Source organism: Podarcis liolepis, assembly GCF_965112155.1.
Source record: "Podarcis liolepis genome assembly, chromosome: 2".
Taxonomy (NCBI): Eukaryota; Metazoa; Chordata; class Lepidosauria; order Squamata; family Lacertidae; genus Podarcis; species Podarcis liolepis.
Genome location: NC_139555.1, coordinates 116,973,453 through 116,991,880, shown reverse-complemented (window position 1 = coordinate 116,991,880; position 18,428 = coordinate 116,973,453). Strand labels below are relative to the sequence as shown.

At 48.7% G+C, this 18,428-nt stretch overlaps 2 protein-coding genes across 4 annotated transcripts; both read right to left on the bottom strand.

The window, feature by feature from the left end:
• Positions 1-230: 230 nt before the first annotated feature.
• Positions 231-6,881, bottom strand: LOC310701491 (uncharacterized protein). 3 transcript variants are annotated; one of them, XM_083492456.1, is made up of 4 exons: positions 6,765-6,881; positions 4,560-5,542; positions 3,322-3,445; positions 231-2,728 (listed from the first exon to the last, which is right to left on the bottom strand). In XM_083492456.1, exons 2-4 carry the CDS (start codon positions 5,316-5,318, stop codon positions 1,911-1,913), a joined length of 1,701 nt encoding a protein of 566 aa, XP_083348582.1. In that variant the 5' UTR covers positions 5,319-5,542; positions 6,765-6,881; the 3' UTR covers positions 231-1,910. The 3 variants fall into 3 exon arrangements, with proteins under 3 accessions (XP_083348582.1, XP_083348583.1, XP_083348584.1); XM_083492457.1 differs by having other exon boundaries at positions 6,776-6,866; XM_083492458.1 differs by having other exon boundaries at positions 4,560-5,584; positions 6,776-6,833.
• A 5,623-nt stretch (positions 6,882-12,504) lies between these two features.
• Positions 12,505-17,881, bottom strand: LOC310701500 (uncharacterized protein). Its single transcript, XM_083492474.1, has 2 exons — positions 17,828-17,881; positions 12,505-14,730 (listed from the first exon to the last, which is right to left on the bottom strand). Exon 2 carries the CDS (start codon positions 14,590-14,592, stop codon positions 12,904-12,906), a length of 1,689 nt encoding a protein of 562 aa, XP_083348600.1. The 5' UTR covers positions 14,593-14,730; positions 17,828-17,881; the 3' UTR covers positions 12,505-12,903.
• Between the last annotated feature and the right edge of the window lie 547 nt (positions 17,882-18,428).

Sequence of the window (18,428 nt, the reverse complement as noted above, 5' to 3'; positions counted from 1 at the left end):
GTATCTGAAGAAGTGTGCATGCACACGAAAGCTCATACCTAGAACTAACTCAGTTGGTCTTTAAGGTGCTACTGGAAGGAATTTTTTTATTTTGACTATGGCAGACCAACACGGCTACCTATCTGTAACTGGAACTATGGATTTATTCATCACCTTACATATGCATAAGGCAACTTCCATTAAAAAACCACGATTCAAACATATTGCATTTTTTAAAAAAACAGCTCGGGAACAGTGTATATGTTTCTTTATTTAAAATGACATGTCACTTAATTGTTGAAACCTCTAAGTGATTTACATGGAACATAAAATGCAATTAGCATCCAAAGTCAGAAGTCAAAAACAAGTTGACATAAAAAAAACCCACCAACCCACCACACCCAAGCATTTATTTATTTTTTAAACCAGGAGTTAAAAAATACATGGTTGGCATTCACTTTCCCTCAGAGCAGACCTATTAAATTGAATAAATATGACTTAGTTAGTTCCATTAACTTCAGTAGTTGAATACCACCATAGTTGAACTATGACATTTGCTCCCACAGGAGGAAGTGATGGACAACAAAATGGATGGCTTTAAAAGATGGGACAAATTGACAAGGCTATCAGACAGCTCTTGTGCTCAGATCCTGCTTGGTTTCCCACAGGCAAATGGGTGGCCACTGAGAGAACAGGATGCTGCACTAAGATTGGCCACTCTGGCCTCATCCAGAAGGCTCTTCTTAAGTTCTTAGCCGCTGAAGGGCCACCTATTAGCACCCGCCCTCCACTCTCCTGGCCTTAGTAAGTGATGGCTCCCCTGCCACAGGATTTCCCCAATCAATGCTACTTCAGGGTGGATACTGCGCGAGGTGCACTTGGGGGAATTGTTCTTATAGACACGAATTCATTTCCCGGGGGTCATGATAACTGCATGCCACCTCCAGCATCAGAGGCCACATGCCTCTGGTTGACACTAGTTGCTGGGAAGCAACAATTGGAAGAGGGCTGATGGGCTTCCCGGTAAAATCTGCTTGGGAAACAGGATGGCCCAGTAGTGGGAAGAAAACCCAGAGCCTGGGGAGTGATGGTGGGACAACGATGAGCAGTCAGAGGGAGAAGACTGGGAAGAGAAGGTGTCAGAGGCTGAGGAAGCAACAGGGCTTAGTGAGCTGGGAGAGGCAGAGGCAGAGAGCAGTGCAGAATCAGGGGCAGAAGCTGATGCAGGAGGATGGGATGAGGGAAGCTGAGAAGCAGAGAAGGGTCAGGCTGGGGAAGTGTCACAGATTTCTCCCCTTCCTGCTGCAACGAGCTCCCTTTCCCCCTAGTTTCCCAGAACCAAAAGAGGCACAAAAAGGGTGGAGGAGAGAGTAGTGATGCACAGACTCAGTCTTCAATTGCTTGGGGAAAACCCTGGATTTGGCAGCTATGGGGAGGCAGGAACCTTCAATCTCAGCAACTGCTTCATGGGAGCAAGACCTACCAGGGATGCATCGCTGTGCTCATGAGGCCTGACACTCTGCCAAGTTGGTGCAGATCATGTTTTTGCTATTAAAGAGTTAATGGCAACTTGCACGGTGTGATTTACTGCTGGCTCGCTCCTGACACTATGTTCTCATGAGAAAGGATAGACTGAGGTTGGTGGGACAGTGCCCCATTCGCCCTGACGGACTAGTCTCCACTGGCACCAGCTCTCGGAAATAGGACCATCTAAACAAGCTAGCTGGCAAAGAGGTTTCTTGAGGCAGAGTGCTTCCCAATTGCCATGGTCTGAATCCCAGCACTGCACCACTTCACTTCCTAGAAGGGCTCAGAGTAAGGCCTCCACCCGCATCCGGGAAAATCCATACAGGAGGAGATGATCATGCAAAGATCCGAGTGACTGCTGAAGGTCCAGGACTACCAGAGTCCGGGACGTTTGTTCCATGTTTCTACCTCGCATGGATTCTCACGTGGGCCTTCAGTTTCGAACTCTGGTTGAAGCATTTCCCGCACTCGCCGCACCTGTACGGCTTCAGGCCCTTGTGTATCCGGACGTGGGAGACGAGGCTGCCCTTGACGTTGAAGGTTTTCCCACAGTCCGAGCACTGGAAGGGCTTCTCCCCCGTGTGGATCCTCTGGTGTCTGACGAGGTCGCAGTTCATGCCGAAGGACTTCCCGCAGTCCGAGCACTCAAAGGGCTTCTCCCCTGTGTGGACCCGGTGGTGGCGGATGAGGTCGTAGTTCATCCGGAAGAACTTGCCGCAGTACGAGCATCCGTACGGCTTCTCTCCCCGGTGGATTCGGTAGTGCCGGAAAAGCCCGTACTTAGTGCTGAAGGATTTGCCGCAGTCCAAGCAACCGTACGGCTTCTCTCCCGTGTGGGTCTTGTGATGTCGGATGAGCTTGTCCTTTGTGCGGAAGGCCTTCCCGCACTCCACGCATTTGAAGGGTTTCTCTTCTGCCTCGGTCCTCTCGCTTGCCTTGGAGTTGGAAGTCCGTCTGTATTCGGTCAGGGTCACAGGCCTCTCCCCGGTAAGAAGTCCACTCAGTCCTTGGTAAAGGCCCACGCTAGGAATGAGCTGATCCATCCTCTGCCTCGGACAGCTTGCCTGTTGTTGCCTCCATGGCCCACACAGACCCTCATTCGACCCTGCCTGCTTGCAGGGCTTGAGCCCGTTGGCTGTCTCTCTCTCCTCCAGGATCCCTTGCGGTTCTTGCTCAGAGCTTTCTTGCCTGTGATCCTCTTTCTGCATCACATACTGATTACCTGAAGGAAGAAGGAGAGAGATGAAATATAAGAACCTTAAGTATCAAGTATTGTACCAGGCAGAGGGCCTTCTCGGTAGTGGCGCCCGCCCTGTGGAACGCCCTCCCATCAGATGTTAAGGAAATAAACAACTATCTGACTTTTAGAAGACATCTGAAAGTATCCCTGTTTCGGGAAGTTTTTAAACGTTTGATCTTTTATTGTGTTTTTAATATTCTGTTGGGAGCTGCCCAGATGGGCGAGGTATAAATCATCATCATCTTCATCATAATCACCTCTTCCCACACAAAACAACCTGGACCCTGCGCTTGTCAGCTGAGGCCCTTCTTTATGTCCCCCCTCCCAGAGAAGTTTGGAGGGTGGCAACAAGAAAATGGGCCTTTTCTGTGGTAGCTCCCTGACTATACAATGTTCCACAGTTAGCATGGAGTAATCCCTGTTTGGTGAAGTTTTTAATGTTTGATGTTTGATTGTGTTTTTAATCTGTTGGAAGCCACCCAGAGTTGCTGGGGAAACCCAGCCAGACCAGCTGGGCAGGGTATTATTATTATTATTATTATTATTATTATTATTATTATTATTATTTTACTTACCCCCTGAGCCGGCATTTCCTCCACACTCATGTTTCACCACGTTCCAGATCTGCCTGCCTGCATCTCCCAAAGTAGTTGCCTCATCTGGGACACTCACAATCACCTTCTGAAAGAGACCCGGGCCCTGAAACAGCAGGGGTCATGTTATTCAATGATTTGTGTTATTCACAGCATTTAGACACACTTTGTGTAGACCAGTGTTCTTCAAGCTTAGGTCCCCAGAAGTTGCTGGAATACAAATCCCATCATCCCTCGTTGTTGGCTAAGCTGGCTGTGGATGATGGGATTTGTAGTCCAAACAACATCCGAGGCCCAAGTTTTGAAGAACACTGTGATAACTGGGCAAGATGTATCAATTGTTTGACATGACATAAGGTAGCTTCCTTTGGTTCTTGATCTTGCCACCAGCTATGGATAGTTCAGGATTCCCAGGATGCAAACAGCCTCCTATAAGGATACTTTATTTAAATGTCTGAAGTTGTTTAACAGACAATGCCAACATAATGTATATGTTGCGGGAGTGTCAGCATGCCTTTGGAGACAAATCCTGCATCATATAAATTCAATGACAGGAGAAAACTCTCCCCCAGTTGATTATTTTTTATTTGCTTGAGGGGGAAATATCTGCAAAACAACAGCCTTTAAAAAACAACAAACCAACAAACAAAATCAACCTTTGTGATGACAGCAAGAGCAGTCTGGGCTTGAAAGTGTAAAGATTATCAGGTTCCAATTATATGGGAATGCCTATGGAAATGTCTTAAATTTGCAAAAATGCACAAATCAGTTGATTTGACTCATAAGAGGTGCGGCATATTTTACAATACAACGTCTGTTGAGAGATGGGCGTTTTTTGTGAATCACTGCAACACAAATTTTGGAAATACAGTGGTACCTCTGGTTGCGAACGGGATCCATTCCGGAGTCCTGTTCGCAACATGAAAAGAATGCAACCCGCAGCGGCGCGTCTGCGCACGCACGGGTTGCGATTCACCACTTCTGCTCATGCGCGTGATGTCATTTTGCACGATTGCGTGAGCGGCAAAACCCGGAAGTAACCCTTTCCGGTACTTCCAGGTCGTCGCGGGGTGTAACTTGAAAGAACATAACATGAAGCGGACATAACATGAGGTATGACTGTCTTAGACTGGAAACTTTGTTGACTTCGATTTGTGCATATTTCAAAGTACAAATTATTATTATTATCATTATTATAAAAAGAAAGAAAACAGCCTCACCTGCTCTTCCCAACTCCCTGCTTCTCCCTGAGCCGGCAAGAAATTCTCCGCCAGGGCCACTGCCTGGGCACAGGTTTCAGGAGCCTGATCCTTCACCCGACTCTGGATCCCTCGAGGCAGGACATCCAGGAACTGCTCCAAGACCAGCAAGTCCAGGATCTCCTCTTTGGTACGTCTCTCTGGTTTCAACCACTGGCGGCAAAGCTCCCAGAGCCGGCTGCAGGCCTGGCGGGGGCTCTCAGCCTGGTGGCAGTGCGACTGCCTAAAGCGTTGCCGGTGGCCCTCTGTGCTGAGGGCCTCCTTCTCCTCCTTTACTTTGGTGTAGGGGCCCTTTTCTCGCAGATCGAGCTGGACGCGGACCTGGTGGCTCGCCCCGTTGAGGATCGGAAGGAGGTACCCTTCTTTTGGAGGCTGGCTGGCTGCAGTGATGGCCTCAAAAGGGGCTAAGGAAGTCCTCAGGTCCGCCCAGGGAGCCAATTCCGCCAGCTGCGAGCTCCCCGCCTCAGAGTGGGGTGACTCCATCGCCTTGAGGAAGGCCTGCCACTGGGCCTCCCAGACCTGCTGCAGGCCCTCGCACCCTGCAAGTCCCGCCTGAGCAGAAGGGTGGGGCTTTTTCCTCAGTCCCTTGGATCCCATCTCAGACTTCGGACCTGCTGGGTCCTTCCTCTCTGTTTTCACACCCAGCTTCAATTCCTGATCCAGCACCGCCTGGAAGCGGAGATCTGGGGCCGGCAGCTCCCCCTCCCTCCCTTCCGCCATTTGGGAACTGGAGCTCTGGCAGTTGGGAAGGGTAGATGGAATTCGAACTCAGAGCAGCGCTTCCGCCCTGACAGCTAATGCAGGAGAGGAATCCAGCCAATCCGATTAGTGCACCCAGCTACTGCGGTATGACAAGGAGAGTTCAGAGGGATACAGGGCAGAGATATCTCCGCAACGGCGCTTGGGAGCTACCCTTGGCCGCGGATGGGATATCCAAGTGCTTTCTGCCGAAACAAAACAAGAGAAATCTGTTAAGTTGTTTCAAACTGTTTTTAATATTATTTTTTAAATTTATTTAATCATTTTTTCAATATAAACAACAACCGCAAAAGACACATACAACAAAAACCATAACACTAATAACACAGTTACAGATAGGTAGCCGTGTTGGTCTGCCATAGTCAAAATAAAAAATTCCTTCCAGTAGCACCTTAAAGACCAACTAAGTTAGTTCTTGGTATGAGCTTTCGTGTGCATGCATGTGTATCTGAAGAAGTGTGCATGCACACGAAAGCTCATACCAAGAACTAACTTAGTTGGTCTTTAAGGTGCTACTGGAAGGAATTTTTTATTTTGACTAATAACACAATTTGACAATTCAGATTTGAATACTGATATACCTATGACTGGTGGTGCTGTGGGTTAAACCACTGAGCCTAGGACTTGCCGATTAGAAGGCCGGCGGTTCGAATCCCCACAACGGGGTGAGCTCCCGTTGCTCAGTCCCTGCTCCTGCCAACCTAGCAGTTCGAAAGCATGTCAAAGTGCAAGTAGATAAATAGGTACCGCAGGACCCTAGTCTCTTGTGACAGAGCATTCCACCAAGTCGGGGCCAGTACTGAAAAGGCCCTGGCCCTAGTTGAGACCAATCTAACCACCTTGCGACTTGGGACCTCCAAAATATTGTCATTTGTGGACCTTAAGGTCCTCCGCGGGGCATAGCAGGAGAGGCGGTCCCATAGGTACGTGGGTCCTAAGCCGCATAGGGCAATAAGGAGCAATTAATCATCGAGGTCCTACTTTCCAATGGGTTTTTTAAAGATGTGAACACACACAACCTCCCAAGGGAGACCGTTCCTCTGTCAAGGGATTTTGGACTGATGGAAGTTGTAGCCCAAAACGCCTGGAGCGGAAGACAGCAGGCTGGCGAAGGCAGGGGCTGGAGGGACAAGTCATTTGACTTCTACATAGAATCACAGAGTTGGAAGGGACCCTGAGGATCATCTAGTCCAACCCCCGGCAATGCAAGAATACGCATATGGCAGGTTGCAACCAGAGCCAGTCTCCCCAGTTTCCTATCCCTTAGGCGGAGGGTCTGCAAAGGTCCCCCCCCTCTGTTCTTCCACCCTCCAACCTCTTTGCATCCCCACGCTCCCCCCCCAATATAAAAGCTGGATACTATATATATATATATATATATATCCGACATCATTTCTCTTTTTGCACCTTCGGCTCACCGCTGCTTGGATTTCAGCAGCCTCCAACTCCCGCCTGCATCCAGAGAGCCATTTCGCTTTCCGTATAGAGGGGACGGAAAAGGCACGAGCTCCCCACCCCCGACCTCTCTATGGTAGCGACATCCCACCTACTCCCCCCTCCCCAAATTCCCCCTCCCCTTCCTCTCTAGGAACCCCGATCTCGACTGCTGGATTTAACCATTTAAACACAAGAAGCTCCTTCTCTGGGTGGGTCAGAGCCCAGGTGGTTCTTTTCCTGCCTGTTTCACGGATGCGTTTTGGCGCATGGGCTTGTTTTCGTTTGCATTTCACAACAGAGCATCTATACTGCTTGTTATGGTGCCTCCTCCAAAAGCGGTTTAGGTCTTGAGAGAGAGAGAGAGAGAGAGAGAGAGAGAATGCTGCCAATTGCTGCAGTGAATCACAGAATCGTAGTTGGAAGGGACCCCAAGGGTCATCCAGTCCAACCGCTTGCACTGCTGGAATCTCGGCTAAAGCATCCATGACAGATGACCCTCCAACCTCTGTTTAAAAACTTCCAAGGAAGGAGAGTCCACCACCTTCAGAGAGAGATCGTTCCACTGTCTAACAGCTCTTACTGTCAGAAAGTTCTTCCCGATGTTTAGTTGGAATCTTTTTTATAAGTTGAAGTCATTGGTCCTACCCTCCAGAGCAGGAGAAAACAAGCTTGCTCCCTCCTCCATGTGATAGCCCTTGGGATATTTGAAAGTGGCTCTCAGTCTCCTCTTTTCCAGAAGAGTTTGGATTTGATATCCCACTTTATCACTACCCGAAGGAGTCTCAAAGCGACTAACATTCTCCTTTCCCTTCTTCCCCCACAACAAACACTCTGTGAGGTGAGTGGGGCTGAGAGACTTCAGAGAAGTGTGACTAGCCCAAGGTCACCCAGCAGCTGCAGGTGGAGGAGCGGGGAAGCGAACCTGGTTCACCAGATTACGAGTCCACTGCTCTTAACCACTACACCACACTCCTAAACATACTCAGCTCCTTCAAGCGTTCCTCATAAGGCTGTTTCCAGACCCTTGATCATCTTGGTTGCCCTCCTCTGCACACATTCCAGCTTGTCAACAACCTTCTTAAATTGTGGTGCCCAGAATTGGACACAGTATTCCAGGTATGTTTTGACCAAGGCAGAATAATTTGTATTTTAATTTGTATTAAAGTCTGCTTCTCTGCACCTCTGTGATCTGTGCACGTCACGATGCAGGATTTAGGCTGCCAACTTTGTACAGAGGTAAGAACAGTCCTGTTCGGAACGATTCGGTTTACGAACTCCGCAAAACCAGAAGTAGTGTCCCGGTTTGCAAACTTTACCTCGGTCTAAGAATGGAATCCGAAAGGTGGAAGGGCACCAGCAGCGGGAGGCCTCATTAGGGAAAGCGTGCCTTGGTTTAAAAACGGTTTCAGTTTAAGAATGGACTTCCGGAACAGATTAAGTTCGTAAACCGAGGTACCACTGTATTTAAAAAGTCAAGGTTACAGGGCTGCACTAATAAGGCCTCCATCTGCACTGTAAATTCAAAGCCGTATCATACCACTTTAAACAGGCATGGCTTCCCCCAAAGAATCCTGGGAAATGTAGTTTGTTAAGGATGCTATGTTAGGAGACCCTGGCTCACGTCTTACAGCTATAATTCCTAGAATTCCCTGGGAAGAGGAATTGACTGTTAAGGCACATTGGGAATTGTAGCTCTGTGAGGGAAGCAGGGTGTCTCTTGACAACTCTCAGCACCCTCAACAAACTACAGTTCCCAGGATTCCTTAGAGGAAGCCATGATCGTTTAAAGTGGCATGGTAGTGCTTTAAATCAGTGTTTCCCAACCGGTGTTCCGCGGCACACTAGTGTGCCGCGAGAGATTGCCTGGTGTGCCGTGGGAGGGAGGCGGGCGAGTCGGGCGGCGAGAGGCGGGGCGGCAGTGGCGAGGATCCGCGTCGAGCCGGGGGCGGCTCCGCGGTGGTGGTGCCGAGGTTTCTCTCTCCATTCTCCCCTCACACACACACACAGGAAATAACACAGGATCAGCTGACAGGACCCGGCCAATGGGGCGGCGGCGGGGCAGCGCGCGCAAAAGGGAGGAGCGCGAGACAGCGGACGAGGAGGAGGCCGGCATGTCCGGGCAGCAACAGCAACAACAGCAACTCCCGGCGACGGCTCCTCAAGCCCCGGGCAACCCTACTCCCTCACCGACCTCGGCCGCCCTCCTGCTCCACCCGCCGTCGCCTCCCCCGCCGCCGCCGGCCACCTCGGCCCCGCCGCCGCCCCCTCCTCCGCCCGCTATCGCCGCCACCACCACAACAGCCGCCGCCTCAGCTGGGCCCATGCCTGCCGGGAGCGGCGGCGGCAGCAGCAGCAGCGCCCCGGCGCCCTTCCCTCACGGCGGCGACCCGGCCCTGCAGTGGCGTAGCGCGGGGGGTGCAGGGGGGGCCGGCTACACCGGGCGCAACATCTGGGGGTTAGTGTTAGGGGGCGCAAATCCACGGGTTAGGGGGCGCAAATTACTTGCATTGCCCCGGGTGCTGACAACCCACGCTACGCCACTGCGGCCCTGAACGAGCAGGAGAAGGAGCTCAAGTGACGCTGCGCGCTGACGTCACGGGGCTGTAATGCTGGTGTGCCTCGAGATTTTTTTCATCAAACAAGTGTGCCTTTGCCCAAAAAAGGTTGGGAAACACTGCTTTAAATGTATAGTGTAGGTGGAGCCTAGGACCTGGGGAAAGCTCACCAAATCAGTCATTGTCTCTCCTACCTCTCAGAAGAAAGGACGGGGGTAAATAGTATATTTGTGTTTGTTCCTGTAGGCATTTGCCTGGTCTTTAGCTTAAAGAAGAAACATTTCATGCATTTATACAAAGACTTAATATTACCCTCTTGGCATCTGACCATTCAGTAGCTTTAAGCCCAGTGTGAGGCTCTTCTTAGGATCCAACTCGCCTCAGATCCATCCTTGTTGTTCAGCAGCATCTGGAGGGCCAATGGAAGACAATGGTTCTGCCAACTCCAGGTCCAGATGCCATGGACCTCAGAGTATCAGCTGTCTGCCAGGAATTGCTGGCAGCCTGGTTCACACATTCCTTTAAACCACAATTAAACTAAGCTATGGTTTAAACAACAGGAGCTTTGCTCCTCCCCCATCCCAGCTGCTGCCAGGGAAACAAACCATGGTTCTGGCTCACTGTATGTTTCCCTCAAGCAAAGCATGAGTGGTAAGCTAAGAACAAGGGCCCCTTCCAACCATCCTCCTTATTGCGCATTATTGATTATTTCTGCTCATGATGGTATTGGGTGGTTAAATATGATCACACCTTCACTTAAGCTTAAGCAAAGGTTTAGGGGTAGACATACTGCTGCATATGGAATACCATATTTACACAAATCTAATGCGACATTGAATCTAATGTGCACCTCAATTTTCAAAACTTTGAAACCCAAAAAGTATTTGCTAGCGAATGTAAATGCTCCATCAAACACTAATTTTTGCGACGTATTTTGGCCCAAAAAAGGTGCTCATTACATTCGGGTAAATACGGTAGGTACAGATTCCTGCTGAAATCCTGTAATAATAATAATAATTTTTTGCAATATGTTCTGATTTATTTTCAGAGCCCATTCTTTTCTTTTTGCAAGTGCCCCTCCAAACAGCATTAATGCAGTAACACTGGGGAAGTATCCCAGAACAACTCATACTATGGAGTGATCCAAGATAATCTCACCGCTAATATGTCAATGGTCACACCCACAACCATGACTTTAAAACCCCCTTACACTATTTTCAACAGTCATGGCTTCCCTTTTGGAATCCTGGGAACTGTAGTTTAAGGGTGCTGGGGATTGTGGCTTTGTGAGGGGTCTCCTACCAGCTCTCAAGCACACTTAACAAACTACAGACGATGGACAAAGGCTCCCATCAGCCCCAGCCAGCATAGCCAATGGTCAGGGATGATGGGAATTGTAGTCCATCAACATCTGGAGGGTCACAGGTTCCTCAGCCCGCGCCAGAAATTTAAGCTATATTGTCCGTAGTCAGTGAAACTGTCGTTTCCTCCTCCTCTGCTTTCCCTTCGGTTCTTCAAAGTGGCTGAAGGTTGTTTGTTTTTTCCAAGTTTTTTACATGTCTGCTCAGAGGTAAAGACCACTGAGTAAAGTGGAATGTTTTTCCAGATACTTTTCATGTTGGCGACACACTTTTGAGACATGCATCATTTTGTGATATGATTATTCAGCTTTACTAGCAAACCGGAGGTTAAACTAACCTTTTTCCAGTCCTGGGAGGAGTGTGGGGAGCGTTTGTGCGACATACTTACACACTGCAGCCAAAACACCAATGTGTTTGGAAAGCCCTGGTGTATAGGATTGCAGCCTGATCTCTAGAATGACCCTTGATATTCATAAAAAAGGAAGTAATCTTTTAATGGTGTTACAGGACACATTATACCCAATTATTCAATGTAACGTCTTTCCTGTGTCAGCTATGCAATGAGGAGGTTGCATCCAATTTCTCTTTCCCTAAACTGAACTACCGTAAATTGTGTCAATGCACACACAATCCACACAAATGACAGATTAAAACAGGTAAGGTTTTGGACGTTACCTAAAATTGAACCACCCCAACTACCTGTAAAAGTGAGTAAAAACAAAGCTATTTCAGAAGGCAGTCTTATAATATAAAAAGCATATTTTTTTCAAATATGTAGCCTCAGGGCTTCCTCGCCATAGCACAGGGGTTCTAGCTTGAATAAAACATGGGGGAGGCAGGTAAGCCCTGCCCTACATAATCAATCACATGATGTGGTGTGCACACACCATTTCAATGGTGATGCCCATCAACTTTGGGGGGACCCGGCCCCCTGAAATATTTTATGGAGTGGGGGGGTGAAGGCACCTTGGCCCCTAGAAATTGGCTCCTATGCCACAGCAATATCAGGAATACCTTAGAAGTCATCTTAAAACCACCAGTTTGTCAGAAGAGACAGAAGAGCAATGTCCAGCCACTTTTGATTGATGGGGTCTGTGTGGAGAGGGTAACAACGTTCAGATTTTTGGGCATTGAATTACAAGAGGATCTGTCCTGGAGTGTCAACACAAGGGGGCTTGTGAAGAAGGCGCAGCAGAGACTGTACTTTTTGAGAATTCTAAGGAAAAACCATCTTCCGCAGAAACTGCTGCTTGCCTTCTATCACTGTGCCATTGAGAGCGTGCTCACTTATGGCTTATGTGTGTGGTATGGAAGCTGTACTACCCAGGACAGGTTGGGGTTGTGCAGAGTTGTTAAGGCAGCAGAGAGCATTCTTTGCTGCCCACTCTCCACCTTAGAGCAGATTTATGCCACAAGGTGCCATAGGAAGGCACTGGACATAGTAAAAGATCCATCGCATCCTGGTCACTGTCTCTTCGAGCTCCTGCCGTCGGGACGGAGATACAGGACGATGAAGACAAGAACGAGCCGTCTTAAGAACAGCTCCTTCTCCAGAGCGATCTCGGCCCTGAATGGGAAGCCTGGACTTTGAAAGTCATCTAATCTTCCTTGCTGTATTATACTGTATTGTTTTAATTAGTGTTTTTATAGTTGTTTTGATTTTGTGTGGAGTGCCCTACCTGGGTGGATGGAGCAGCCAAGTAATTTCGTTGTCCCCGAGAGGGGGCAATGACAATAAAGATATTATTATTATTATTATTATTATTATTATTATTATTATTATTATTATTGTCATTTCTAACAAGACAGACAATACTTGAGATGTTTAGCAAAATATCTAAATTAAGTCCAAATGGAATCACTGGTGACACAACAGCTTCAAACCATAACTTCCCCTGACTGGAGTAACAGCAGTCCTCAGGCTGTTTCCTTCCTTCTCTCCTCAGGGCAAGGTGGTTCTCCATTAGCCCTTGTGGTGGCATTCAGGTGAGGGAGGAGATTGAAAGAATTATGATCTCATCTACCACAAAATAGATACTTGTTCTCTACTAAATTAATTAAAAAATCCCTGATGATCTCTTTCCACAGTCAGAGCATTTAAAAGTCCTCCCTTCTAATGAATATTATCTGATGTGATATCCTCTTTCTTCCTCCGGGTTATTTCCTCTATAAAGGCCGATACGCAAGTGCTTGTCACAACATGGCGATTTCATAGGAGTTCTCCTCATCGTGGACTCTCTTATGCTGGCTAAAAGCAGCAGGGTCCATGAAACTTTCCCCACACACCAAGCAAGTCTGTGACCTTTCCTCCTGTGTGTGTGTTTGCATGTGCTTGACAAGAGTTTTTCTGTGAGCGAAGCTCTTCCCGCATTCCGAGCACTTATGAATCCGCTCTCCCGTGTGGATCTGCTGGTGTTGCAGGAGGCGAGAGCTGACGCCAAAACTTTTCCCGCAATCGGCACATTTGTAGGGTTTCTCCCTCGTGTGGGTTAGCTGATGTCGGATGAGGCAAGAGCTGAGGTTGAAACATTTCCCACAATCCGCGCACTTGTACGGCTTCTCCCCCGTGTGGATTCTCTCATGTACAACAAGGCTCCCCTTCTGACTGAACGTTTTCCCGCACTCCGCGCACCTGTAGGGCTTCTCTCCCGTGTGGGTCCTCTGGTGCCGAACAAGGTCGTGTTGTATAATGAAGGATTTCCCACACAGCGAACACTCGTAGGGTTTCTCCCCCGAGTGGAACTGTATGTGTGACATGAAGTTTCCGATCCAGCGGAATCTTTTGCCACAGTCTGAGCATTCGTACGGTTTTTCTCGTGTGTGAAGTCGCTGGTGCTCAACGAGTTTAGAGTTCACGCTGAAGGATCTCCCGCAGTCCAAGCACTTGCACGGCTTCTCTTTCGTGTGGGTTTTCTCGTGGGCTACGAGGTTCCCTTTGAGGGAGAACTTTTTCCCACACGCTGAGCATTTGTAGGGCTTCTCGCCCGTGTGGCTTCTCACGTGTGTGACCAGGTTGCACTTCTTGCTAAAGCTTTTGCCGCACTCGGAGCATTTGTACTGTGTCTCCCCCGTGTGGGTTCTGTAATGCCTGATAAAGTCAGCGTTCATACTAAAGGATCGCCCGCACTCCAGGCATGTGTACGGTTTCTCCCCTGTATGGTTTCGGCGATGTCTGACAAGATCGGCGTTTTTACAGAAGGACTTCCCACAGTCCGAGCACTTATAGGGCTTGTCCTCGGTGTGGAGTCTCTGATGAATGACAAGGTTCCCTTTCTGAGAAAAGCTCTTCCCGCAGACCGCACAGGCGAACGGTTTCTCTCCAGTGTGCATTCTCAGGTGAGCGACCAGGTGGCTCTTCGTTCCACAGCTCTTCCCACAGTCCGAGCATTCGTACATTTTGTCTCCCGTGTGGGTTCTGTAATGCCTAACGAAGTCGGAGTTCATGCTGAACGACTTCCCGCAATCGGCGCATTTGTACGGCTTCTCCCCGGTGTGGTTTCGGTGGTGCCTGGTGAGGTCAGCGTTCTTACAGAAAGACTTCCCACATTCTGAGCATTTGTACGGTTTTTCTTCCATGTGGATCCTCTCGTGGACCGCAAGGTGCCCTTTCTGAGAGAAGCTCTTACCACACGCTGAGCACCCGTACGGTTTCTCCCCCGTGTGGGTTCTCTGATGACTAATAAGGTGAGAATTCATGCTGAAAGACTTTCCGCAGTCTGGACACTTATGTGGTTTCCCTTCCATGTGGGCGCATGTAGACCTTGGAGAGTCCATCTCACATTCGGTCAGAGCCACTTGCTTGTCATTTTCCTCAATCTCCTCCTTGGCTGCGATGGCATCTAAATCTTTGAAGTTTTTTGCACACAGAATGGGCTCGCCCATGTCTGTTTCTGGGTGCCTTTGCCTTCTGCCTTCACTCCATGCTGAGGGACCCTCTCTTTGGTAGATGTCCCACGTTTGTTTCCTTAGCCAAGGGCTTTTGTGCACAGGATCCTGGCCATCTTCTCTGCTCAGAGTTTCCTTATAGAAGAAAGAAAAATTCCTGAGTGAGTCCTAAATCTGGAGGTTGCAAAACCGAAGGTCCTCCAAATGTTGCTAACTATACAGTGGTGCCTCACAAGATGAAATTAATTCGTTCCGCAAGTTTTTTCTTCTTGCGAGTTTTTCGTCTTGCGAAGCACGGTTTCCCATAGGAATGCATTGAAAATCAATCAATGCGTTCCTATGGAGACCGTCCGGGGACAGAGGGGAAGCGCCGCGGGTCTTCCCCTCTGTCCCCGGACCTGTTTTAAAGCAAGGGAAGGGGCAGCGGGGAGAATCGCTTCTCCCCGTTGCCGCCCCTTGGTTCAAAAGGGGTCCGGGGAGAGAGGGGAAGGCGCGCGCGCGCCTTCCCCTCTGTCCCCAGAGATTGCGGGGCTGGCAACGGGGAGAAGCGATCTTCTCCCCGCCGCCCCTTGCTTCAAAAGAGGTCCGGGGTGCGGGGGCAAGCTTCGTTTTGCGAAGCAAGACCATAGGGAAATTCGTCTTGCAAAGCAACTTGAAAACAAAAAAACCTTTCGTCTTGCGAGTTTTTCGTCTCGCGAGGTGTTTGTCTTGCGGGGCACCACTGTATCTCCTGTCACCCCTGATCATTGGCAATGCTGATAAGCTCTGTTGGTAAAGCATGAGACTCTTAACCTCAGGGTCAGGGATTCAAGACACACGCTGGGCAAAAGATTCCTGCATTGCAGGGGCTGGACCTTTGTGGTCCCTTCCAACTCTACATAGCTATGATGCTATGATGGGAGTTGAAGGCCAAATCCACACCACACATGCCACTCCTAACAACAGCTGTGGCCTCTCTCAAATAATCATGGGAGCTGTCCTCTGCCCATGGTGGGGCGAGCTGTTAGAGGAGACCCTCTGTTCCCCCCACAGAACTACAATTTCCCGAGAAGTTAAAACAATCAATCTTCCTTCCCAGAGAACTTGGGAAATTGCTCTGGGAGGTGCTTTAAAAGAGGGTTAGGTAAATTCAGGGAGGATAAAGCTATCAGTAGCTACTCACCCTGATGGCTATGCTTTGCCTCTAGCCCAGGGGTTAGCAACCTTATTCAACCGTGGGCTGGCCCACCGTCCCTCAGACCATGTGGTGGGCCAGACTATATTTTGAAAAGAAAGAAAAAATGAACAAATTCCTATGCCCCACAAATAACCCAGAGATGCATTTTAAATAAAAGCACACATTCTACTCATGTAAAAACATGCTGATTCCTGGACCATCGCGGGCCAGATTTAGAAGGCGATTGGGCCACATCTGGCCCCCAGGCCTTAGGTTGTCTGCCCCTGCTCTAGCCAAAGACACAATGCCAATTGCTTCACAAGTGCTGTTGTGTGAGTGGCAGTTGCCCCCCAGAGCTTCAGGCAGGGGACATTCCCAGTCCCACCTGGGATTGCCCCTGGTGTCTTCTGAAATGTTCTTTCTCTGCTTTCTGAGCTAGCACCCTTCCCCTCCAGATGCTTTGGACTGCAATTCCTATCAGCCCCAGTGATCAGGGATGATGGGAGTTGTAGTCACAACAACATTGGCTGGCTCTGAGTCTTGAAGGCCACTCCCTGCAAGGCCCTTTCCACCTAGCCTAGGGGGCAGGGCCCAGACTCACCAGCTCTACTAAAGAGGTGTCTGGTGAGACCGGAGGAACATCGCTATGCCTGACAACAAACCCCTATTGGATTCTTTTGCCCTATCTTTTTATGCCTGCCAAACAGCCGTATCATGCTTATGATAATATTTTATTCTCTTGTTAGTTATGCTGTTTTAAATGTGCATTTTATATCTGACTTCACTTAGCATTGTTTTTTTCTTTTTTAAAAAATTTTTTTGTTAATTTTGTTTCTGTTAAATGTATTCTGTAGTTGACCTCCTTTGTAATGTTTTATTTTGAAATCTTTAAGATAATATTTTAGTTCTGTTAATTATGTTGCTTTGGCTGTATACTCCATATTTGACTTTCTTCAGAAATGTTTGATTCTGGATTATTTTACTGACATTTTAATATGCTGTAAACTGCTTTGAGATTTTTCTTAAAAATATAAAGCAGTATAGAAATGAAGCAAACAAGCAAGCAAGCAAACAAACAAACAAACAACATATGGGCACGAGGATGGTGACTGACATCTCCACCACCTGGGGATCATTGGATCGGGACTGTTTTCACCCAACACTGTGAAATTCTATCAGTTATATTTTATCTGCACCATCAGAATGACTTTCTGGAACCCAGTTGCTTTTTTCTGTGCAGCCTGAGCAGGAGCAGTCACCCTTAAGAAAAAGAGGTCGGAATAGGCCAATACAGCGGACACTTGGGTTGCGGATCCGTGCGGGAGGCACGTTCGCAACCCACAGCGCTGCGTCTGTGCACGAGCAGGTTGCAGTTCAGCGCTTCTGCGCAAAGCGCAAGGCGCAATTTAGCGCTTCTGCGCATGGGCGGCTGCCGAAACCCAGAAGTAACCCGTTCTGGTACTTCCGGGTTTCGGCGCGTCCATAATCCGAAAAAACGCAACCTGAAGCGTCTGTAACCCGAGGTCTGACTGTATCTCTGTGGCCTGTCCCTGGATCAAATGGCTTTTCTTCTTTAAGTTCTCAAAGCTCTTAACCTAGCCTGTCATCGGAACTAGCCAGATGTTTATCTGAGAACCAGTCACAGTCAGTTCATCATTTGAGAAATAAAATTTTAGAGGCTTCTTGCCCCCAAAAGGGCAACTAAAACATTCCATTTTGGCAACTGCAACCTTGGTTTAAGGAGCCATTTGGCACCTAGCTTATATATCGGAGTTTCTAACCCTGATAAGGAGCACAGGACCACAGGTCCACGTAGCTCAGGACAATGACTGGCAAGGTCGCTCCAGGGTTTCAGGCAACCCTACCAGGATGTGCCCCCGGGGCTTGAACCAGGACCTTCTGCATCAAAGCGGATGCTCTGCCACTGGCTTACGAAAGAAAGAGGGGAGAGAGGCGCCTATTCCCTAGCCATAGGAAACCAGAATGCAGCTCTTTCGCCTCCTGAATTTGTCCCCTCCAGGCACCCTTCCCCTCTTGCTCTGCATTGCCGAAACATGCTCCTGCAGGGCAACTCACCTCGTCCTCCTCCTCCTCCTGCAGCCATTCAAAAGTTGCCCTCCCCTGGACCAAGGAGGCGGCTTTCCCCATCTGCCTTGCCTAGCATTCCCGGGCCCCTCTAGGAACAAGCCTCTCTCTCACTTTAACGCCTTCTGGAAGTCTGCATGGGAAAAAGCTCACGGCTGCTGGTGCTGTCACTCTGTGCCCTGTGCTAGATTGTCTATGGCTTCTTGTCCAAAAAAAAACCAAACAAAATTCAGAAGTGCTGGTTTTGTTTTGCTTTAGTTGAGATTCCTGCATTGCAGGGGGCTGGACTAGATGACCCTTAGGACCCCTTCCAACTTTACAATTCTATGATTCTGTGACCCTCTGGGCTTCATGAGCAGTTTCTCGCCTGTGTATACAACTCGGCAGCCAAAAATGCCTTAAACTCTTGCATCACAAGCAAAAGAGGAAATTCTAGGTTTTTTTAAAAAAAAACCTTATGTGGACCTAAGGCACCTAATTAAGATTCACTGCATTTATTTGTTAGATAGATAGATGGATAGATACTGAATTTATATACCATCCTACACTTGGGGGGGGGGGTCTCAGGGTGGTTTACAGAATAGATAGATGA

Excerpts from the sequence above, each read along its gene's own strand:
- LOC310701500 (XM_083492474.1), bottom strand. The coding sequence starts at position 14,592 with ATGGGCGAGCCCATTCTGTGTGCAAAAAACTTCAAAGATTTAGATGCC.
- LOC310701491 (XM_083492456.1), bottom strand. The coding sequence starts at position 5,318 with ATGGCGGAAGGGAGGGAGGGGGAGCTGCCGGCCCCAGATCTCCGCTTC. Across the intron at positions 3,446-4,559 it reads CAGGGAGTTGGGAAGAGCAG|GGCCCGGGTCTCTTTCAGAA; the intron begins GTGAGGCTGTTT and ends CTGCTGTTTCAG. Across the intron at positions 2,729-3,321 it reads AGGAAATGCCGGCTCAGGGG|GTAATCAGTATGTGATGCAG; the intron begins GTAAGTAAAATA and ends TTCTTCCTTCAG.